Consider the following 18,632-nt stretch of genomic DNA (forward strand, 5'->3'; position numbering starts at 1 on the left):
CTCTCCTCTCTCCTCTCTCATCCTCTCCTCTCTCCTCTCTCATCCTCTCCTCTCTCCTCTCCTCTCTCATCCTCTCCTCTCTCCTTTCGCATCCTCTCCTCTCTCCTCTCCTCTCTCCTCTCCTCTCTCATCCTCTCCTCTCATCCTCGTCTCCTCTCTCCTTCTCTCATCCTCTCCTCTCTCATCCTCTCCTCTTCCATCCTCCTCATGTCCTCTCTCCTCCTCTCCTCTTCCGTCCTCCTCTCTCATTCTCTCCTCTCTCCTTTCTTCTCTCTCCTCTCCTCCTCCTCCTGCAGGAGTAATGATGGATGGATACTCCGCCCCCCTTGGAGGTAGCCCCGTCCCTGAAGAGCAGAGCATGATGGGAGGTTAGTGTCACCGAATTCTTCAAAAATTCAGAGGGGGGTCAGACAGGTAGAGACAGACAGGTAGAGGCAGACAGGTGGATACAGACAGGTAGATAAAGACAGGTAGAGACAGACAGGTGGATACAGACAGGTGGATATAGACAGGTAGATAAAGACAGGTAGAGACAGACAGGTAGAGGCAGACAGGTGGATACAGACAGTTAGATAAAGACAGGTAGAGACAGACAGGTGGATACAGACAGGTAGATAAAGACAGGTGGATAAAGACAGGTAGAGACAGACAGGTGCACACAGACAGGTGAGACACAGACAGGTAGAGACAGACAGGTGGACACAGACAGGTAGAGACAGACAGGTGCACACAGACAGGTGGATAAAGACAGGTAGAGACAGACAGGTGCACACAGACAGGTAGAGACAGACAGGTGGACACAGACAAGTAGAGACAGGTTTCCACCTCTCCTGTTCTCCTCCTCTCTCCTCTTCTCCTCTCCCCTCCTTTCCGCCTCCTCTTTGTCCTTTTCCCACTCAGACCTCGACTCTTTAAGCGATGCTGAGGAGGAGGTGAAGAAGAAGCGAGGAGATGGGGAGAGACCAGTGATGAAGAATGAGGGGGAGGTGGAGGAGGAGAGACCAATGTTGAAGAATGAGGAGGAGATTGAGGAGGAGAGACCAATGATGATGAATGAGGAGGAGATTGAGGAGGAGAGACCAATGATGAAGAATGAGGAGGAGATTGAGGAGGAGAGACCAATCATGAAGAATGAGGAGGAGATTGAGGAGGAGAGACCAATGATGAAGAACGAGGAGGAGGTGGAGGAGGAGAGACCAATGATGAAGAACGAGGAAGAGCAAAGAGGAGATGAAGAGACTCGCTGCTCTTCCCCAGTAGCTCCCGATGAACAAGAGAAAGAGGAGGTGAAGGAGCAGCTCGAAGGAGGAGCGGAAGACAAGAAGTTGGAGAAGAAACCTGAGACTTGCTGCTCCTCCGTCACACCTCCTCCTTCACAGCAGCGAGAGGAGGGGGAGGTCAGAGGAGACGAGCGGGAAGAGGAGGAGAAAGAAAGGATGAATGAGGATGTGGTGAAAAATGAGGAGCAGCTTGAAGGAGGCAAAGAAGAGAAAGAGAGCTCCTCCATCACACCTCCTCAGGAGGATCGGGAGGAGAAAACAAACACACTGATGCAACAAACACCTTCTATCCCTCCATCATCTGTGGACCAGAAGGTTCTAGATGATCAAACAAACGCTCCTCCCTCCAGAACCAAAGCTCCACCCACCTCCTCCTCTCCAACACTGGCTGCTCCTCAAAAAAAACAGGCTTCCCAAGTGAGGAAATCAAACGCTCCTCACAAAGGTCTGTCCTGAACCTCCTCCTCCTCCTTTTTCAGCTCCTTGTTTTACCTAACTTCTCCTCCACCCATATCCTCCTTTTCTTATCTTTGTCTGCACATCCACTTTATTTCTCCTCCTCTTTATTTCTCCTCCTCTTTGTTTCTCCTCCTCTTTATTTCTCCTCCTCTTTGTTTCTCCTCCTCTTCTAATAACATTAATATCAAACACGAATATTGATGAGTTGATGTTGATTGTGATGACATCACTTCCTCTGATTTCTTCTTTTGTTGTCAGCTGTGAAGGAACCTGAAGAGACTGTGAAGGTAGAACACACCAGCACCTGTACTACACCTGTACTACACCTGTACTACACCTGTACTTTACCTGTATTACACCTGAACTACACCTGTACTACACCTGAACTACACCTGTACTTTACCTGTATTACACCTGAACTACACCTGTACTTTACCTGTACTACTGTACTACACCTGTACTACACCTGAACTACACCTGTACTTTACCTGTATTACACCTGAACTACACCTGTACTTTACCTGTATTACTGTACTACTGTACTACACCTGAACTACACCTGTACTTTACCTGTATTACACCTGAACTACACCTGTACTTTACCTGTATTACACCTGAACTACACCTGTACTACACCTGAACTACACCTGTACTTTACCTGTATTACACCTGAACTACACCTGTACTTTACCTGTATTACTGTACTACACCTGAACTACACCTGTACTTTACCTGTATTACACCTGAACTACACCTGTACTTTACCTGTATTACTGAACTACTGTACTACACCTGAACTACACCTGTACTTTACCTGTATTACACCTGAACTACACCTGTACTTTACCTGTATTACACCTGAACTACACCTGTACTACACCTGAACTACACCTGTACTTTACCTGTATTACACCTGAACTACACCTGTACTTTACCTGTATTACACCTGAACTACACCTGTACTACACCTGAACTACACCTGTACTTTACCTGTATTACACCTGAACTACACCTGTACTTTACCTGTATTACACCTGAACTACACCTGAACTACACCTGTACTACACCTGAACTACACCTGTACTTTACCTGTATTACACCTGATCTACACCTGTACTTTACCTGTATTACACCTGAACTACACCTGTACTTTACCTGTACTACACCTGAACTACACCTGAACCACACCTGTACTAAACTTTTACACACTGTGTGTGTGTTTCAGACCTCCAGGACAGCAGGAGGCGCCCGAGCAGCGAAGATGATCTCAGCCAAGAGTACAGGTACAGGTGTCCACACCGCTTCAACATTTAACAACACTTCACTAGTCACTAGATCACTAGATCACTAGTTAACCTGTCTGTCTCGTTACCTGTCTGTCTGACAGAGTCAGTCGATGGAGTCAGTAGTCCAGGAAGTCGTTCTCCTGCCAGTCGATCTTCAACCCCAAACAGAGACATCAAAAAGGTCTGTCTGTTTAATCAGCTTCAGGCACTGGCAACGTAGAACCAAGAAGCAACCTCCACGTCAAAATCTGCAGTTCATCAAACGTCCTCTTGAGGAGGAGTCAGTCTCCATAAGTCCTGGTACAAAAAACAGTTTTGGTCTCTGTAGCTAATTTCCCCGTTCATGACAACTGTACTGAGGGTGAATTTATATACAACTCACCTGTTCACATTATATTAAGGCTTAAAGTTATGCAGGGTTAAGAGCATGGACGCTTTGACTGACAGGTGGGGGACGTTACAGATGGCTTATTACAGCACCCAGGCATCAGGTCTACTGATCCCATTTAGTCATTTGGTCATTCAGCTGATGCTTTTATTTAAGTGACTTACAGAGAAGGGAATCATACATATTCATACATTGATGGCACAGCCTTGAAGGACACTTGATGACATGCAGACTGGAGGAGCTGGGAATTTAACTGATCTTCTGATTCTGATTAGTGGACCTACTCTACCTCCTGAGCCACAGCCACAGATGATCCACATCTTTGACCATATTTAGATTAACCGTGAGGAGGAAGAAGCAGGACGTCCAAGATGGTGGTGGCCAGCGTAGCATATTTTCAGTTTCAAAACAGAACCCTGGCTTTTAACCCGTTGTCCTGGTTCATACTGGTCTTGGATACTTCAGCTGTTTTCTTCGTGTTGCTATTTAAACTGGTTCTGATCCCATGGTGCTGCAGGTGGCGGTAGTCCGGACCCCCCCCAGGTCTCCAGGTGCTACTCGGGGACGGACACCCCCCCTCCCCTCCCACCCAATGCCAGACCTCAGCAATGTGAGGTCCAAGATCAGATCCACTGAGAACCTCAAACACACACCAGGAGGGGGCAAGGTAACACACAACTAATATATATATATATATATAGAGATATATTATATATACACACATACATATATATGCCTGTCTCTGTCTTTCTGCCTGTCTTTCTGCAGGTTCAGATTGTTCATAAAAAGTTAGATCTCAGTAACGTGACATCAAAGTGCGGCTCCAAAGACAACATCCACCACAAACCAGGTGACCCACCAATAAATAAATATGTGTAAAGATATCTAAATATGTAAATGATTATTACTGAGTACAGCCCAGGGGCCAATCACAGCCTGCGGTCAGATGTCAACTTTATGTTTATAATATATTATTTATGGCCTGCTGGATTGTCAGATACTGTTTGTCTTTTATTGTTGACATGATGAAGCATCAAAACTGCTTCTGTTATATATCTGTAGATGTAACTTTGTTACAGAGACAGAGTGAAACGTGTTGAACTGAAATGTTCAGACTTTGCATTACTCATAATAAGTCATGTTTAAAATGAACATGAGGTTCAGATTTGTATCAGCTTCATTCAGTTTTATGTGTTCATACGGTTTATTCTGTGATCTGACTCCAGATGTGACAGAAGAAGAACTGCTGTTAGATTTGTTCACACCTGATTGGTTTAGATTTGATCATGTCTGATTGGTTTAGATTTGATCATGTCTGATTGGTTTAGATTTGATCATGTCTGATTGGTTTAGATTTGGTGACATTGTCATTAAAAAAAAGATAATTGTGACAATGAAAATTAAATTATTAGAGAACATTTGTTTGTAACTTTTATTGGTGATTTTTTTCATTTTTTAAATCTTTGGATTTCCCCCCCGGTCATCTTCATATAGTCAAATCTGCCCCTCTTTAAAAGAAGTGTGGACACCGCTGCTCTAAAGGAAGTATTATTTATTGTCATTATTGCTGTCCTGTGGTCTGATCATGTTTGACTCTGTGTTTGACATGATAATGTACTGCTCTGTGTCAGGTGGAGGCAAACTGGAGATCAAATCAGAGAAGGTGGATTTAAAAGCTGTTCAGTCTAAAGTGGGTTCTCTGGAGAACATCACTCATGTGCCAGGAGGAGGGAAGAAGAAGGTACACGCTAACATGCAAACACATGAACAAAGTTACTGAACATCAGCAGATAAAGCATCTGTAAACATCTGGAGGCATCAAGACAAAGAAGCCTGAATAACACTGTAGTAACATAAAACTGTTATAATGTGTAATAGCCACTATTGTTCCAGTCAGGTCTTCAATGGAAGCACTTCCTGTAGATGTTTCACAATAAAAGTAGCATGAGCAGCTGAAAGCATCTGCAGGAGGAGAGGAGAGATCAGACAGGAAGTCACACAAAGTCACTTCCTGTTATTACATTATATTGTAATACCACAAAATGAATTATTTGGACTTGTACTGTAATAACTGTACACAGATCATATTCAATAATTCTGTGGCATTTAAATAATATATTAATATTTTAATAACTGTACAATTTGTCATATGTAACAACTTTTATACTGATGCTGTGTTGACAGATTGAGAGTCACAAGCTGAGTTTCAAAGAAAATGCCAAAGCTCGGACAGACCACGGTGCTGACATTGTCGTCCAGCCTGATTCCTCCCCTGCTCGCCTTAGCAACACTTCCTCTCCCGGAAGCCTTAATGCTGCTGAAGCTCCACCCCTCAACACGCTGGCTGACGAGGTCAAAGATTTACCTGTTCAAAAAAAAAAATCATGAATGTCAAACACACATTAACAAATAACTTCCTCTTCCTCTTAGGTGTCTGCATCCCTTGCCAAGCAGGGCCTGTGATTGGGCAACCCTGTGCATAAAGACCCCGCCCCTCGTGTTACCAAGGAAACAGCCTGATGGAAGAACAAAAAAATGATTCTGCCTTTTTCCTCATGACCTTCATGTGATGTCACGCAAACAGGACGGGAGAGATTTTATGAAGTTAAAATTTCTGAACACATCTCACCCAGATTAGCATTAGATGAACTATCAGATTAGCATTAGATGAACTTTGAGAAGCGATTGTCAATTACAGTAGGCAGGTGAATATCAATTTAGTCTTCATCCGTCCAGTACAGATAGAGGTGTGGTTAGCCAAGCTTAGCTCAAAGACTGGGGATGTGAAACTAACTAAGAATGTGCTAACTTACTTCTAATACAGCATGGCTAACAGGTTTCCCCAGTTTTTCTCTTTTGTTGAGACTTTGTGCTAAGCTAACAGTATCCCGTGCTTTTAGTTTTAGTATTTAACTAGATTTAACTGCACATCAGACAGAGGTAAAATCTGTGAACGTTTTAGGGGCTTCGGTTTGAGTCCAGGACTACTCGAGGAGGTGTTTGAGTCCTTGAAGAAGCTTGCAGAATTAAAATAAAAATAAAATAAATAAAAACTCAAATTTCAATGTTAAGATCACCTGATGCAACCTAACATTACAGAACTACAAATATGGCCGCTGACATGAGGCACGTTCTCTCATGGGGCATGTGCATCTTACAATTGAGCTATATGTCATAAAGGCTGACGAGACCAGGAAATTTGGACCAGCGTCCACTGTTTGAAAGCTGCCGTGTGATTGTGTTTGCGATGCATCGATGATTGTAGAAACAAAACGTGGCCACCGCTTCAATTCATGCTGATAACTGGATTACCACATTAGCTTCTTTGCTTTCCTCATAAAATCCCTCCTATCAGTCCCCCTCTTTGTCATGTTACCATTCTCAGCCAAGCATCTGTTCTGTGTTCCTGAATGCTGACTTACTGTAGGCCCCGTGATAACCCCCTCTCATTAAAAATAACCAGAATGCAGTTTGATACCAGGTGCCAAACCGTACTCTCTGCTTGTTGGCTGTTCTTTGTACCAATAAAGTTTCACTTGAATCTAAACTGCGTCTTTTCTCCCATAGACCTTCACATAACTTCAATGATTTCTTCATCTAAACCTCTACTTAGCCCTTTATTGGATACGATTAATCTGTCTTTATTATCAGGATATGTACCACAGTCCTTTAAGGTAGCTGTAATTAAACCTCTTCTTAAAAAGCCCACTCTAGACCCAGAGGTCTTAGCCAACTACAGACCGATATCAAACCTTCCCTTTCTGTCTAAGATACTTGAGAAAGCTGTAGCTAATCAGCTGTGTGACTTTCTCCATAACAATAGTCTATTTGAGGATTTCCAGTCAGGATTTAGAGTGCATCATAGCACAGAGACCGCATTAGTCAAAGTTACAAATGACCTCCTAATGGCATCAGACAAAGGACTCATCTCTGTACTTGTCCTGTTAGATCTTAGTGCTGCATTTGACACCATTGACCATCAAATTCTTTTACAGAGACTGGAACATCAAACTGGCATCAAAGGAACCGCCCTAAGCTGGTTTAAGTCGTATTTCTTAGATCGATCTCAGTTTGTTCACGTCAATGATGAATCCTCCATGCAGACCAAAGTTTGTCATGGAGTCCCACAAGGTTCTGTACTAGGACCACTTCTATTTAGTTTATATATGCTTCCTTTAGGGAACTTTAGGAATCACCCAATGGAGCCAGGGATTGAACCACCAATCATCTGGTTAGTGGACGACCTGCTCTACCTCTGAGCCACAGCCCTGTTATATTTATCTCTCTGAGCGTACCTTGACTCACCTTGTCCAATCAGGAAGTAGACAGAGCAGTGGACGGGGTTTTACATGTTTTTTTTATTGATTTATTTCCATAACGATGATAAAAAGAACATAAAAAACAGCTGTGATGTCAGAGGACGAGCTCGATGACATAAGAGAACGGGCAGGGGGCAGGGTTAGGGAGCAGCAGCAGTCTCTTTTAGCCAATCAAAGGACAGGGAGGAGGACCAAGGGCGGAGCTAAACTGAAGAACTGTCTGTCAAAATGTTGCCTAGCAACAGTACTCCTCTGGCCAATCAGAGCAGGGGGTGGAACTTGGCCCGAGCAAGGGGTGGGGTTAGATGGGAGGGGCGAGGCTAAAGGACGTCATCGCTCTCCGCCGTGTGGAGCTGCGTGTCATCAGCATCCGTCATGATGCTGCTGTCCTGACTGTCATCCACCTCAGCCGCTGACAGGAGATAGACAGAGAGAGACAGGTGAGAACAGCTCCACCACCACCTTGTTCACACCTCCAATCACAAAAGCAATACTTAAAAATCAAGTTTGTAAATAAATAATGGCCAACAATGACTGACGAAGACAATACAGAGTGTGTCAGTGTGTACCTGTCTCACCTTCATCCTCTGGCAAGTATCTCTTGTCGATGGCTTCTTTGATCTGGTTGTTTGCTCCTTTCGGGTCCAGATCCATCGCCCAGCTGAAGTTCATCAGAGCCAGGTGAGTCTGACCCAGCTTCTTATACACCTGGGGGAGAGAGAGACAGACAAGTAGTCAGGCAGAAAGACAGTCAATCAGTCAGACAGACAGGTGGATGTTCTGAGATCATGTGAATCAGCTGTTGTCCTGTCTCACCTTTCCTATGAGAAAGTAAACCAGAGACTCTTTGGGAACAATCTGCTTCAACTCCTCCAGCTCCTGAAGAGCTGCCTGCAGAGAGACAGGTCAGAGAGAGAGACAGACAGGTCACTGGTCACAGTCAGAGACAGAGTGACAGGTCATAGGCAGACAGACAGACAGACAGGTCACCTTGTACTTGTCGTTAGCAAACAGGATGGACGCTCGGTGGAACTTGCACAGCGGGTTTTTGGGGTCGATCCCTATCGCTCTGTTCAGAGTCTCTAAAGCTGCATCAGACTTCTTCAACGCATGCTGCACCTAGACGGGCAGAGAGACAGACAGACAGGCAGATCAATCAGTATTCAATACAGCACATCTCTATATGCTACATGCTAAGCCACATGCTAACGTACCACTCCGATGTGGCAAAGCAGCACAGAGCTCTGAGGGTTGATGCTGAGCGCCTTCTTAAAGTGAATCTCTGCCAAGTTAAACTTCTCCTGTTTGTAGTAGATCATCCCCAAACCATACCTGCAACACACACACAGTAATTAGCATGTTTATAATCAACACATACATGAAGTGTCTGTACTGTGAGTTCACACACATATATGTGTACACACAGTACATACACATAGTGTGTCGCCATGGTTACCGTACCAGGCGTTGTAGTGTCGGTTGTTGACTCTGATGGCGTTTCGGAAACAGGCGAGCGCTCGGTCCAACTCCTCCGTCAGCACGAACTCATGACCCAACAGAGTGTAGGCGTACGCAAAGGCAGGGTCCACCTGAGAGACAGACGGGTCAGATGGGTCAGAGACAGACAGACAGACAGACAGACAGACAGACAGACAGACAGACCCCTCACCTGGATGGCTCTCTGGAAGAACTTGATGGCGATGTCGTGCTCTCTCTGCAGACTGAAACAGTTTCCTGCCACACACCAGGCCTGTAGACAGACGGGTGAGAGACAGACAGGTGGGTACATCCTGACCCTGTAGATTCAACTAGATCACTGGATCTGTGTGACCTCCTAAGATCTGTTTATTGACCCCCCCCCCCTAGTCTGTGGACAGGTGTGGTTGTTACCTCGGGACAGTTCTTATCCATGTCTGTCAGGTCTTTGGACAGAGCAGAAAGGGCGACATCTTTCTGCAGGTGCCACAGTGTCGTTGAATAAATCTCCATCCCCTCGACTCTGTAGGACTCAATCCTGCGAACCTCGCTGAATAGACGCTCCGCCTAAAAAACACACATCATTATGACATTACCTGTGTCGTCAGGTGAGTGTTACCTGTGTGTCGTCAGGTGAGCGTTACCTGTGTGTACTCGGCCAGTTCGAAATACGCCCGTCCAATGTGTGTGAGGACCCAGCCGGTGTTGTAGTGCTGGGGAGGGAGGGAGGTCAGGATGTTGATGGCTTCTCTGCAGTTATACGAGCACAGCGCCTGGTAACCACGGCCCAGCTCCCGTAACAACGCCATCACACTGTCTGTACACACAAACAAACAAACACTTATCAGAATCACTTTATGTGTGTGAACACACATGAGAAATTTGACTCCGGCTCAGTTTTGCTCTCAATTGTACAAATAGGTAGAGACATAAGTACAGTTAAAAGACGAGACATGACAGGTAGGCGCAGACATTAACATACAATATAAAAAAAGACTACGTCCAGGTTTTAGACAGTCTGCGGGGACGTCACGGAGACTGCGTCCAGGTTTTAGACAGTCTGCAGGGACGTCACAGAGACTACGTCCTGACTTGACCTATACAGTCATCACCATAGGGACAGACTGATCTCTGTGGAGGTTTTACAGGTGTGGTTGATAATGGTTGTAGCATTCGTACCTGCTGCAGCTCTCTGGTACTGGGGGATCTTGGCGTCTGGCAGACTCAAACTGGGATCCAGTCTCAGGATGTCCAGACTCTCGTTCAGGTTGCTGCTGTTTGACGTCTTTGCTGATTTACATTTAGTTTTCCTGTTCGGGATCTTTGTCGGGAACTTCATCTTTAACTTCTTACTGTTCTCCTGCGAAGACAAGGAGTGGTGAGGCAGCAGTCCTCCACTACTACTACTACTACTACTACTACTACTACTACTACGGGCTCTACATTAACTTGCCACCAAGTGGCTAGTCAGTTTCTCAAGTTACCAGCCAATCAGAATTTCCACTAGCCACATTTTTTCCCGTGCAAAAAAAGATCATTGTGATCATTTTATTAACTAAAGCTTTACATTTAAAAAAATATCCTAGCATTATATGTACATACATGATAATGCACAAAATAATGTATAGAAAGACTAATTAGGATGATTGATTATGTATTATGTATGTATAAGGTATGCACCATATGTCATACAATTCATTATTTGATTTTAGGTTGTGCAAGTGTGTTTTCACACTTTTTTCGGCTCGTCCATTATTTTTTACGCTTGCCGTGAGCAGCACGCGTCAATTCCACAGAGCACCTCGAGCAGGCGGGTGTTTGTGCTTTATGCGGTATGAGGAAGTGTTATAGAGTATTATGAATTATGTAGTTAGCGTTCTGTAGAGTTGTAGAGTTGTGTTATGTAGTGTTCCTGTACCTTGGCAGTAGAGCTGGCACTAGTAAACAGTCTGGAGCTTCTTCTGGGCTGAACATTAGGAGGACCAGACATACTGGGACTGAGGACCTGAGGGGAGCCACTGACAGACAGACAAGTCATTAGACAGACAGACAAGTCATCGGAAAGACAGATTGTTTGTCTGACCAAAGACAATGACGTCAGACCAAACCAGGTAATCACACTAAAGCTAAAGTTACCTGGTGTGAGGAGTGGAGCTCTGTGATTGGTTGAAGGGGATGGGAAGAACATCTCTGCTGTTACCACTCTGACTGAAGACAGACTTTGACTGACTGATCCTGGAGACAGGCTGAGAGACAGACAGTATGACGTCATATTACAGAAAAGTAACTCATTCTGAGACTTATTTTGAAGGTTGGGCATGTTTCCTGTCGAGCGCCCCTGATGGATGACATCACTTGGAGGGTAACAGGTAAGTAGTGGGCAGGACATACAGTGTCATGGGAGGGTAACAGGTAAGTAGTGGGCAGGACATACAGTGTCATGATGTCAGTGTGTGTGTGTGTGTGTGTGTGTGTGTGTATATATGTATGTACCTTCTTGCTGGGAGCTGTAGATTGTGTTTCCATGGTAGCTGAATAGTTCTGTAGATATGTGGGGTCTCCGGGGCTGGGCTCCAGTGGCAGGATGCCAAAGCTACACACACACACACACACACACACACACACACACACACAGTGAAGCTTCTGGTGTATTTAAACAATCCAGGTGTTACTGCTGTGTACAGTCTGAGCAGCTTCACATGAGCAGTAAGCAGAAAGGACATTCAGGCTCGTGTGACCACGCCTCTACCTGTACAGCACTATTTAAATGACTCACCTGGGCGTCAGAGGGCTGAGTGCAGCAGGTCCTCCAAGTAAACTCCGCCCACTCTTGGGCTTGTTCTGTTTAGCCAATAAGGAACCAGCTGACGCCATGGAAACTGTGTTACCCAATAGGGAGCCGGTCTCCGGGGAGATGAGGGAGGAGTCAATATAAGAAACTGACAAATCAGATGTCAGTTTTCCATTTGATGATTCTAGATTCAGACGATTCAACTCCTGAAAAAAATAAAGGTCTGATTAAAATCATTATCTGATCAGTATTTCTGGTTGTAGCATCGTGGTGTGTTTGGTTAACGTACCAGCGTGTCTTGTGGCGTCTCCATGAGGGCGGTGTCTAACCGGTGGGAGGGATTATGGGGGCTAACAGATGGAGGGGGCGGGGCTATTGACGAGTTCTGTAGAGAGGACAACCTGAAGACCTGATCAGGGTCGGGTTTCTCTCCTGTAACACACACACACACACACACACACACACACACACACACACACACACACACACACACTGTAACATGTACACATAATACAGTTGAACAAAACTGAGGTTCTCCTCACTGGCACCAAATCAACATTATCCAAAACCAACAGTTTCTCTATTGACATCGACAATTGCTCCATTTCCCGCCACAACAGGTTCAGAGTCTGGGTGTCATCCTCGAGAGCACACTCTCTTCTCGGTCTCACATCAACAACATCACCTGGTCCGCCTATTTCCACCTACGCAACATCAACCACCTCCGTCCCTCCTTACACCTCATACCGCTGCCATCCTGGTTCATAGCCTCGTCACCTCCCGCCTGGACTACTGCAACTCCCTCCTCCGTGGCCTCACCCACAAATCTCTCTATAAGCTCCAACTGGCCCGCATCATCACCAGAACCCCTTCCATCCACCACATCACTCCTGTCCTGAAGCAGCTCCACTGGCTCCCGGTCAAATCACCCGTCAACTACAAAATCCTTCTGCTCACATTCAAAGCCATCCATAACCTCACACCACCATATCTCTCGGATCTTCTCCACCTTGCTCCCACAGATCTTCCTCCTCCATTCACCTGACTGCCCCCTCCGCCCGTCTCACCTCCAGCTCTGGACCTCTTTACCCCCCATCATAAGGAACATCAACTCACTCTCACAATTCAAGTCCACACTAAAACCCACCTGTTTAAAATTGCCTTTTCCATCTGACTGACTCAATTGCATTGTCCTACTCTAACCTGTTTTTAATGTTGTATTCTTGTAATTTGGTATTACATTTATGGTTCTTTTTAGGGATGCACCGATGCATCGGCTGAACATCGGTATCATGCACGCCCAGTGTCTCCTCTCTGTCTCTCGTATATTTATATAGTGTTTTTTGTTCGAAACACAAAAGAGGCGAGGGTGGAAGGGATAACTACAATGATTTCAGCTACTTAAAGACAGAAATATCCTGACAGCTCTGATGGGGCTTGGGATTCATCAAGTTCTGCTTTCTTCTAAACAATCCCGTATGAACCTGAGACTGTGTAACAGCTGATCTGTGCAGATTAGAGTTGTCACGTTACCAAAATGAGTAACCACGATACTATACGAGACAAAATATAACGGTTTAGCGATACTGCAGCCGTTTTTATTACTATTTTTATGAACTGCAAAATATTTGTACAAGTTATAAATACTCATTAATTACTTATAATGTTGTTTGGTGCATGATAAACATAATACTGCTGAAGTAAGAATTAGACTGAAACAAATTAGTGTTGCCACTGACAACGACACCGCGGCAGACTCGCCGCTCGGGCCCGGTGCTTCTGCCATGGTGAGTGTGTTGTCCCGTGTTTGTGACTGTAAGCCGTGCACGTCTGGGCGAGACAGAACTTTAGCTTGTTGTTTGTTCTGAAGCAAGTTTCTATGGAAGCGGAGCGGTCTTCATGGAGAAACACGAACAATCAGCTAACAGACGGGCAGACCCAGCGTGCGGAAACAGCCTATCATATCCCCGGACGTCACCAGCAACAGGTAAACAGCCAATCATTCAGCAGCTGTGGAGGTCGGTTGCAGTAGTAGCCATGTTGTTCTGTTTACAAAGGAGTAGCATGCAGTGAGAAGCCGGGAGGAGAGCAGAGGCGGAAACTGGGACCGGTAGATAGTAATCCACGGTAGGACCGTCGTGTAGAATGTCTAGTACAGTAGGAACCGTTACGATCTGGCACCACGGGGTACCGCAGGTACCGTGCAACTCTAGTGTAGACAGGCTGCAGAACATAGAACATAAATAACTGTCAGGTCCTGATGATCCGGTGTACCTTGTGCGTAAATGCACGCAGCCTCTTCCTCAGTCTCGCGCCTGAGCACTGGTACAGTCCCTGATACACCTCGGCATCCCGTTGTAGGCGTTCACGCGCTATAGGCGTTACCACGTGTGTCACTATTGTACTAAGCCAACACTTCATTCCTTAAGGTGCGACTGAAATAGCCTGAACTGTCACATCGGTCTCTCTTGGTAACACATGGACTGTGTGTCTGCACGCGTATTTTTCAGTTATTATGCAGGCGTAGGTGACGCGGTTAAGGCGTTTTAGTATAGTGTGCATGTGTGTGCGCGTTACCTAGGTGACAGAGGTTCTGGAAAGGCGACCAGAGGAACGGGTTGAGAGTTAAACTTCTCTGGAAACACTCGGCACCTTTAGCAACACGATCTGTCTTACTGCTCAGAGCGATAGACAGAAAGAGAGAGAGAGAGACAGGTCAGTCATCAGTGGCTCATAGTAACAGACTGGTCTGTGGTTCTGGTGGTTCTGGTACCAGTAAATGTGTCCCAGTAGCGACAGCGTGAAGGAGGCGGAGTCTCCAAACTCAGTGATGATGTCATCCTGACTCTTCTGTTTGTTCAGAACTCCACCAATCAGAACCTGTTCTCCTTCAGCCAGCCTGAGAGACAGACAGGTGAGAGACAGACGAGTCAGAGCTTTCACTTATCAGCTCCAAAACAGTTCTGTAGGCAGACCATCTCTGACAGTTAAGGTCGGCTCAGGTGAGTCCTGAATGTTCCCTTAGTTATGTCATCGTCATCATCTTGTTATTATTTAAGCCTTTATACAAAACACTGTGTGTGTGTGTGTGTGTGTGTGTGTGTTCTTACTTGCTCAGTTCGACGCAGCATTTGGCCAACAGGAATCGAACCTGTGGTGTCGAGCAGCTGTGAGCCTTCAGCAGCCTGTATGCCTTATAAGGCTTCCCAGAGCGGTAATAACATGTGGCCAACAGGTAGAGGGCCTCCTCCGATCTCACTGAGAGACAGACAGGTACACACACAGACAGACAGGTCACCATGTGGCCAACAGGTAGAGGGCATCCTCTGACCTCACTGAGAGACAGACAGGTACATACACAGATAGACAGACAGGTACACACACAGATAGACAGACAGACAGACAGACAGACAGACAGACAGACAGGTACACACACAGATAGACAGACAGGTACACACAGACAGACAGACAGGTACACACAGACAGACAGACAGACAGACAGACAGACAGACAGACAGACAGGTACACAGACAGACAGACACACACACAGACAGACAGACAGACAGGTACACACACACACACACAGACAGACAGACAGACAGACAGACAGACAGGTACACACACACACAGACAGACAGACAGGTACACACACACAGATAGACAGACAGACAGGTACACACACACACACACACAGATAGACAGACAGACAGGTACACAGACAGACAGACAGACAGACAGGTGTACACACACATACACACACACACACAGACAGACAGACAGACAGGTACACACACACACACACACAGATAGACAGACAGACAGGTACACACACACACACACACAGATAGACAGACAGACAGGTACACAGACAGACAGACAGGTGTACACACACATACACACACACATGGCAGTAGCTCAGTCAGTCCATTGGGACTTGGCTTGGGAACCGGAGGGTAGCCGGTTCAAGTCCCGCATGGACCAAATATGGAAGGTGGATTGGTAGCTAGAGAGGTGCCAGTTCACCTCCTGGGCACTGCCGAGGTGCCCTTGAGCAAGGCACAGATCCCCCCCAACTGCTCGCTGGGCGCCCCTTAGGGGGGCTGCCCATCACTCCACCATCTCTCTCCAAAAACATTGCATGTCTGTGCCTTGTACTGCATGAGTGTGTGTCTGGGTTAAAATGTAAACAAAAGAATTTCCCCGTTTGTGTATTAATAAAGTATTTCTTCTTCTTCTGCACAGACAGACACACACACAGGTTACCTTCAGCGTAGAGTCTCTCTGCGAGGAAAACTGCGTCCAGGTAGGCGTAATGATTCAGAGCCTGCCACACTGCAGCCTGAGAGACAGACAGGTTAACACAGAGAGACAGACAGGTCAACACAGAGAGACAGACAGGTTAACACAGAGAGACAGACAGAGCTAACAGAGTCACGCTACGACCACGTCAGACACAGACTCTGATGTGCAGATGTGACTACACACTGACTAACACACGCTGTGTGTCCACAGGTGAGTCCACAGGTGTGTCCACAGGTCAGTCCACAGGTGTGTCCACAGGTCAGTCCACAGGTGACACAGCTGGTCAGACAGGTATCAGCCGGTTCTGTGACTCTTATTGGTCATTGATCTCCATGTCAACATGCTAAAAACATGCTAACCCTGCTAACAGTCACTGTGGCTAACACAGAAGCTAACCAGCTGACCGGCGCTAGGTTAGCATCAAGCTAAGTTTAGCCTCTGCGGCTGGTCTAGAGTCAGACTGTTCAAACACCTGCGTGTGTCCTTCACAGGTGAGTCTCCCTCAGGTGAGTCTCCCTCAGGTGAGTCTCCCTCAGGTGAGTCTCCCTCAGGTGAGTCTCCCTCAGGTGAGTCTCCCTCAGCTGGGACAAACGTTAGCCACGACGCTAGCCGGCTAACAGTGTAGCATTAGCAGCTAACACAGATCTCCATTTCAAATGTAGCATGTTAGCATGTTCCTGCTCACCAGGAGAGATCCGGACCTCTCTGACACACTTTAATGGGTCAGTACCGCCAGCTGACGGGTTCGGCATACATGGATCACCACAGGCTCGGTTTGGTTCGACACATCTGAACTTTACGGAGTGTTTGCGGCGGTGCAGCCTCCGTGAGAACAACACAACATCACCGATGGATTATCTGATTAAACTTTAGTGATCGGGTCAGAGTGAGGAGACCTGCGGCACCGGGACCCGAGGAGACCTGCGGCACCGGGACCCGAGGAGACCTGCGGCACCGGGACCCGAGGAGACCTGCGGCACCGGGACGGGTCCGAGTGACCCGCCGAGTCTCTTCATCGCCGGACATTAAACCTGACAGATTCTAAACGGAGTCTGGTCCGACCTGTGACCGAGCTCATTGAGCTAACGAAGTAGCATTATGTATTAGTGAGTCACACGAGCCGTAACGGGCCGAACCACACCGAACCGAACCGCACCGTCCCTGTCCGGTTTAAACACGGTTCAAACACTCCGTGCTAGCGGCGGGCTGCGGGGCCTGTGGCGGGGGGAGCGCTCACACCGCGGACTGGACCAGCCGCTGAGGCCGGGACGGAGAAGGCAACTCGGGCTTCATAAATACTCGACTCCCCGCTCGTGACAGTGGAGTGAAGGTGTGTTTTTACCTGGACAGGTTCCTGCAGCACCGTCATCCCGCTTCCAGAGTCCGTCTATCGGCTCCTGTCGTCCGTTTCTCTCCGCTCTTTCTTCACTTCAGTCTCCAGGAGGAGCTGCGGCCGAAGATTTGAACACACCGACCGTTAACAGCCGAACATAGCCGAAGAGTGCCGAAGAGACCGGAAGGCCGGAGCGGAGATTAACGACAGTGAAACGAGCAGAGCCGAAGCAGCTGCCGGCCCCCTGCTGGTGAAACGAATGTAAGGCAGGTAAGCGGCGGTGTGTCGCCCCCCGGCGGTGTCACAGGAAACTGCACTGTGACGACATTAAATGTTTACAGCCTTTCATTTAAAATATTAATTAATGACGTCATTACTTCTAAATAAACGACACCAAAGAATGCACGAACCTCCTGTAGAGGAAAATATAATGAACACTTGCTGTCCTGGTGGAGGTTGAACTCCACCCATTTGTTATGACACCACAACAGGGGGCGACACACCACTGCTCACCTGCCTTATCTCACCTGCAGGGGGCGCAGAAGCTTCTTATCGACTCATTAATTTTTGATCATAAGTAATGCGATCAGAATAAATACAGTGAACAGCTGTCCATGTTTAGCGCAGTACACTGCTTTAATATAGTGTTATATACCATTTAGGGGCGGCAGTAGCTCAGTCCATAGGGACTTGGCTTGGGAACCGGAGGGTGGCCGGTTCAAGTCCCACATGGACCAAAAATATGGAAGGTGGATTGGTAGCTGGAGAGGTGCCAGTTCAAAATAAAATAAAAAGGAATTTCCCCACCGAGGGATTAATAAAGTATATCATCATCATTTATACCAAGCGGAGAGCTGGAAAATTAAGCCAATGTGCTAGAAACTGTAATTCCTCGAGCGGCCACTTGAGACAGGCTGCAGACGTGAGTCAGTCTCAGCACAAATAAACAGCTCATAATATAATAATAAACAGTACATGACAAAAGTACTAAGGGAGAT

At 46.6% G+C, this 18,632-nt stretch overlaps 2 protein-coding genes across 3 annotated transcripts in view; one reads left to right on the forward strand and one right to left on the reverse strand.

The window, feature by feature from the left end:
* maptb (microtubule-associated protein tau b) overlaps nt 1-6,960 on the forward strand; it is a 7,942-nt gene extending 982 nt beyond the window's left edge. The window contains exons 2-11 of the mRNA XM_019275563.2: nt 297-368; nt 901-1,725; nt 1,998-2,026; nt 2,965-3,022; nt 3,127-3,206; nt 3,931-4,080; nt 4,182-4,263; nt 5,045-5,154; nt 5,598-5,765; nt 5,844-6,960. Of these exons, the coding sequence (XP_019131108.1) occupies nt 302-368; nt 901-1,725; nt 1,998-2,026; nt 2,965-3,022; nt 3,127-3,206; nt 3,931-4,080; nt 4,182-4,263; nt 5,045-5,154; nt 5,598-5,765; nt 5,844-5,876 (1,602 nt within the window). The 5' untranslated portion in view covers nt 297-301 and the 3' untranslated portion in view covers nt 5,877-6,960. The remainder of the gene's footprint in view (nt 1-296; nt 369-900; nt 1,726-1,997; nt 2,027-2,964; nt 3,023-3,126; nt 3,207-3,930; nt 4,081-4,181; nt 4,264-5,044; nt 5,155-5,597; nt 5,766-5,843) is intronic.
* Nucleotides 6,961-7,751: 791 nt separating this feature from the next.
* On the reverse strand, nt 7,752-17,833 carry cdc27 (cell division cycle 27). 2 transcript variants are annotated; one of them, XM_027276284.1, is made up of 20 exons: nt 17,644-17,833; nt 16,263-16,338; nt 15,110-15,257; nt 14,773-14,898; nt 14,577-14,674; nt 12,289-12,431; nt 11,985-12,205; nt 11,702-11,801; nt 11,345-11,454; nt 11,127-11,226; nt 10,388-10,568; nt 9,853-10,025; nt 9,623-9,775; nt 9,402-9,482; nt 9,194-9,321; nt 8,947-9,064; nt 8,723-8,851; nt 8,549-8,623; nt 8,302-8,440; nt 7,752-8,144 (listed from the first exon to the last, which is right to left on the reverse strand). In XM_027276284.1, the coding sequence occupies exons 1-20, from the start codon at nt 17,668-17,670 to the stop codon at nt 8,053-8,055; spliced, it is 2,418 nt and encodes an 805-aa protein (XP_027132085.1). In that variant the 5' UTR covers nt 17,671-17,833; the 3' UTR covers nt 7,752-8,052. The 2 variants fall into 2 exon arrangements, with proteins under 2 accessions (XP_027132085.1, XP_027132086.1); XM_027276285.1 differs by having other exon boundaries at nt 8,311-8,440; nt 17,644-17,831.
* Between the last annotated feature and the right edge of the window lie 799 nt (nt 17,834-18,632).

The sequence above is a fragment of the Larimichthys crocea genome, unplaced genomic scaffold (genome assembly GCF_000972845.2).
Source record: "Larimichthys crocea isolate SSNF unplaced genomic scaffold, L_crocea_2.0 scaffold33, whole genome shotgun sequence".
Taxonomy (NCBI): domain Eukaryota; kingdom Metazoa; phylum Chordata; class Actinopteri; family Sciaenidae; genus Larimichthys; species Larimichthys crocea.

Bases quoted from the DNA above. Each gene is read 5' to 3' on its own strand.
- cdc27 (XM_027276284.1), bottom strand. From the start codon at position 17,670: ATGACGGTGCTGCAGGAACCTGTCCAG. The intron at 12,206-12,288 runs GTACGTTAACCA...TATTTTTTTCAG, and splicing joins AGACGCCACAAGACACGCTG to GAGTTGAATCGTCTGAATCT. The intron at 11,455-11,701 runs GTACATACATAT...TCTGTCTCTCAG, and splicing joins CTACAGCTCCCAGCAAGAAG to CCTGTCTCCAGGATCAGTCA.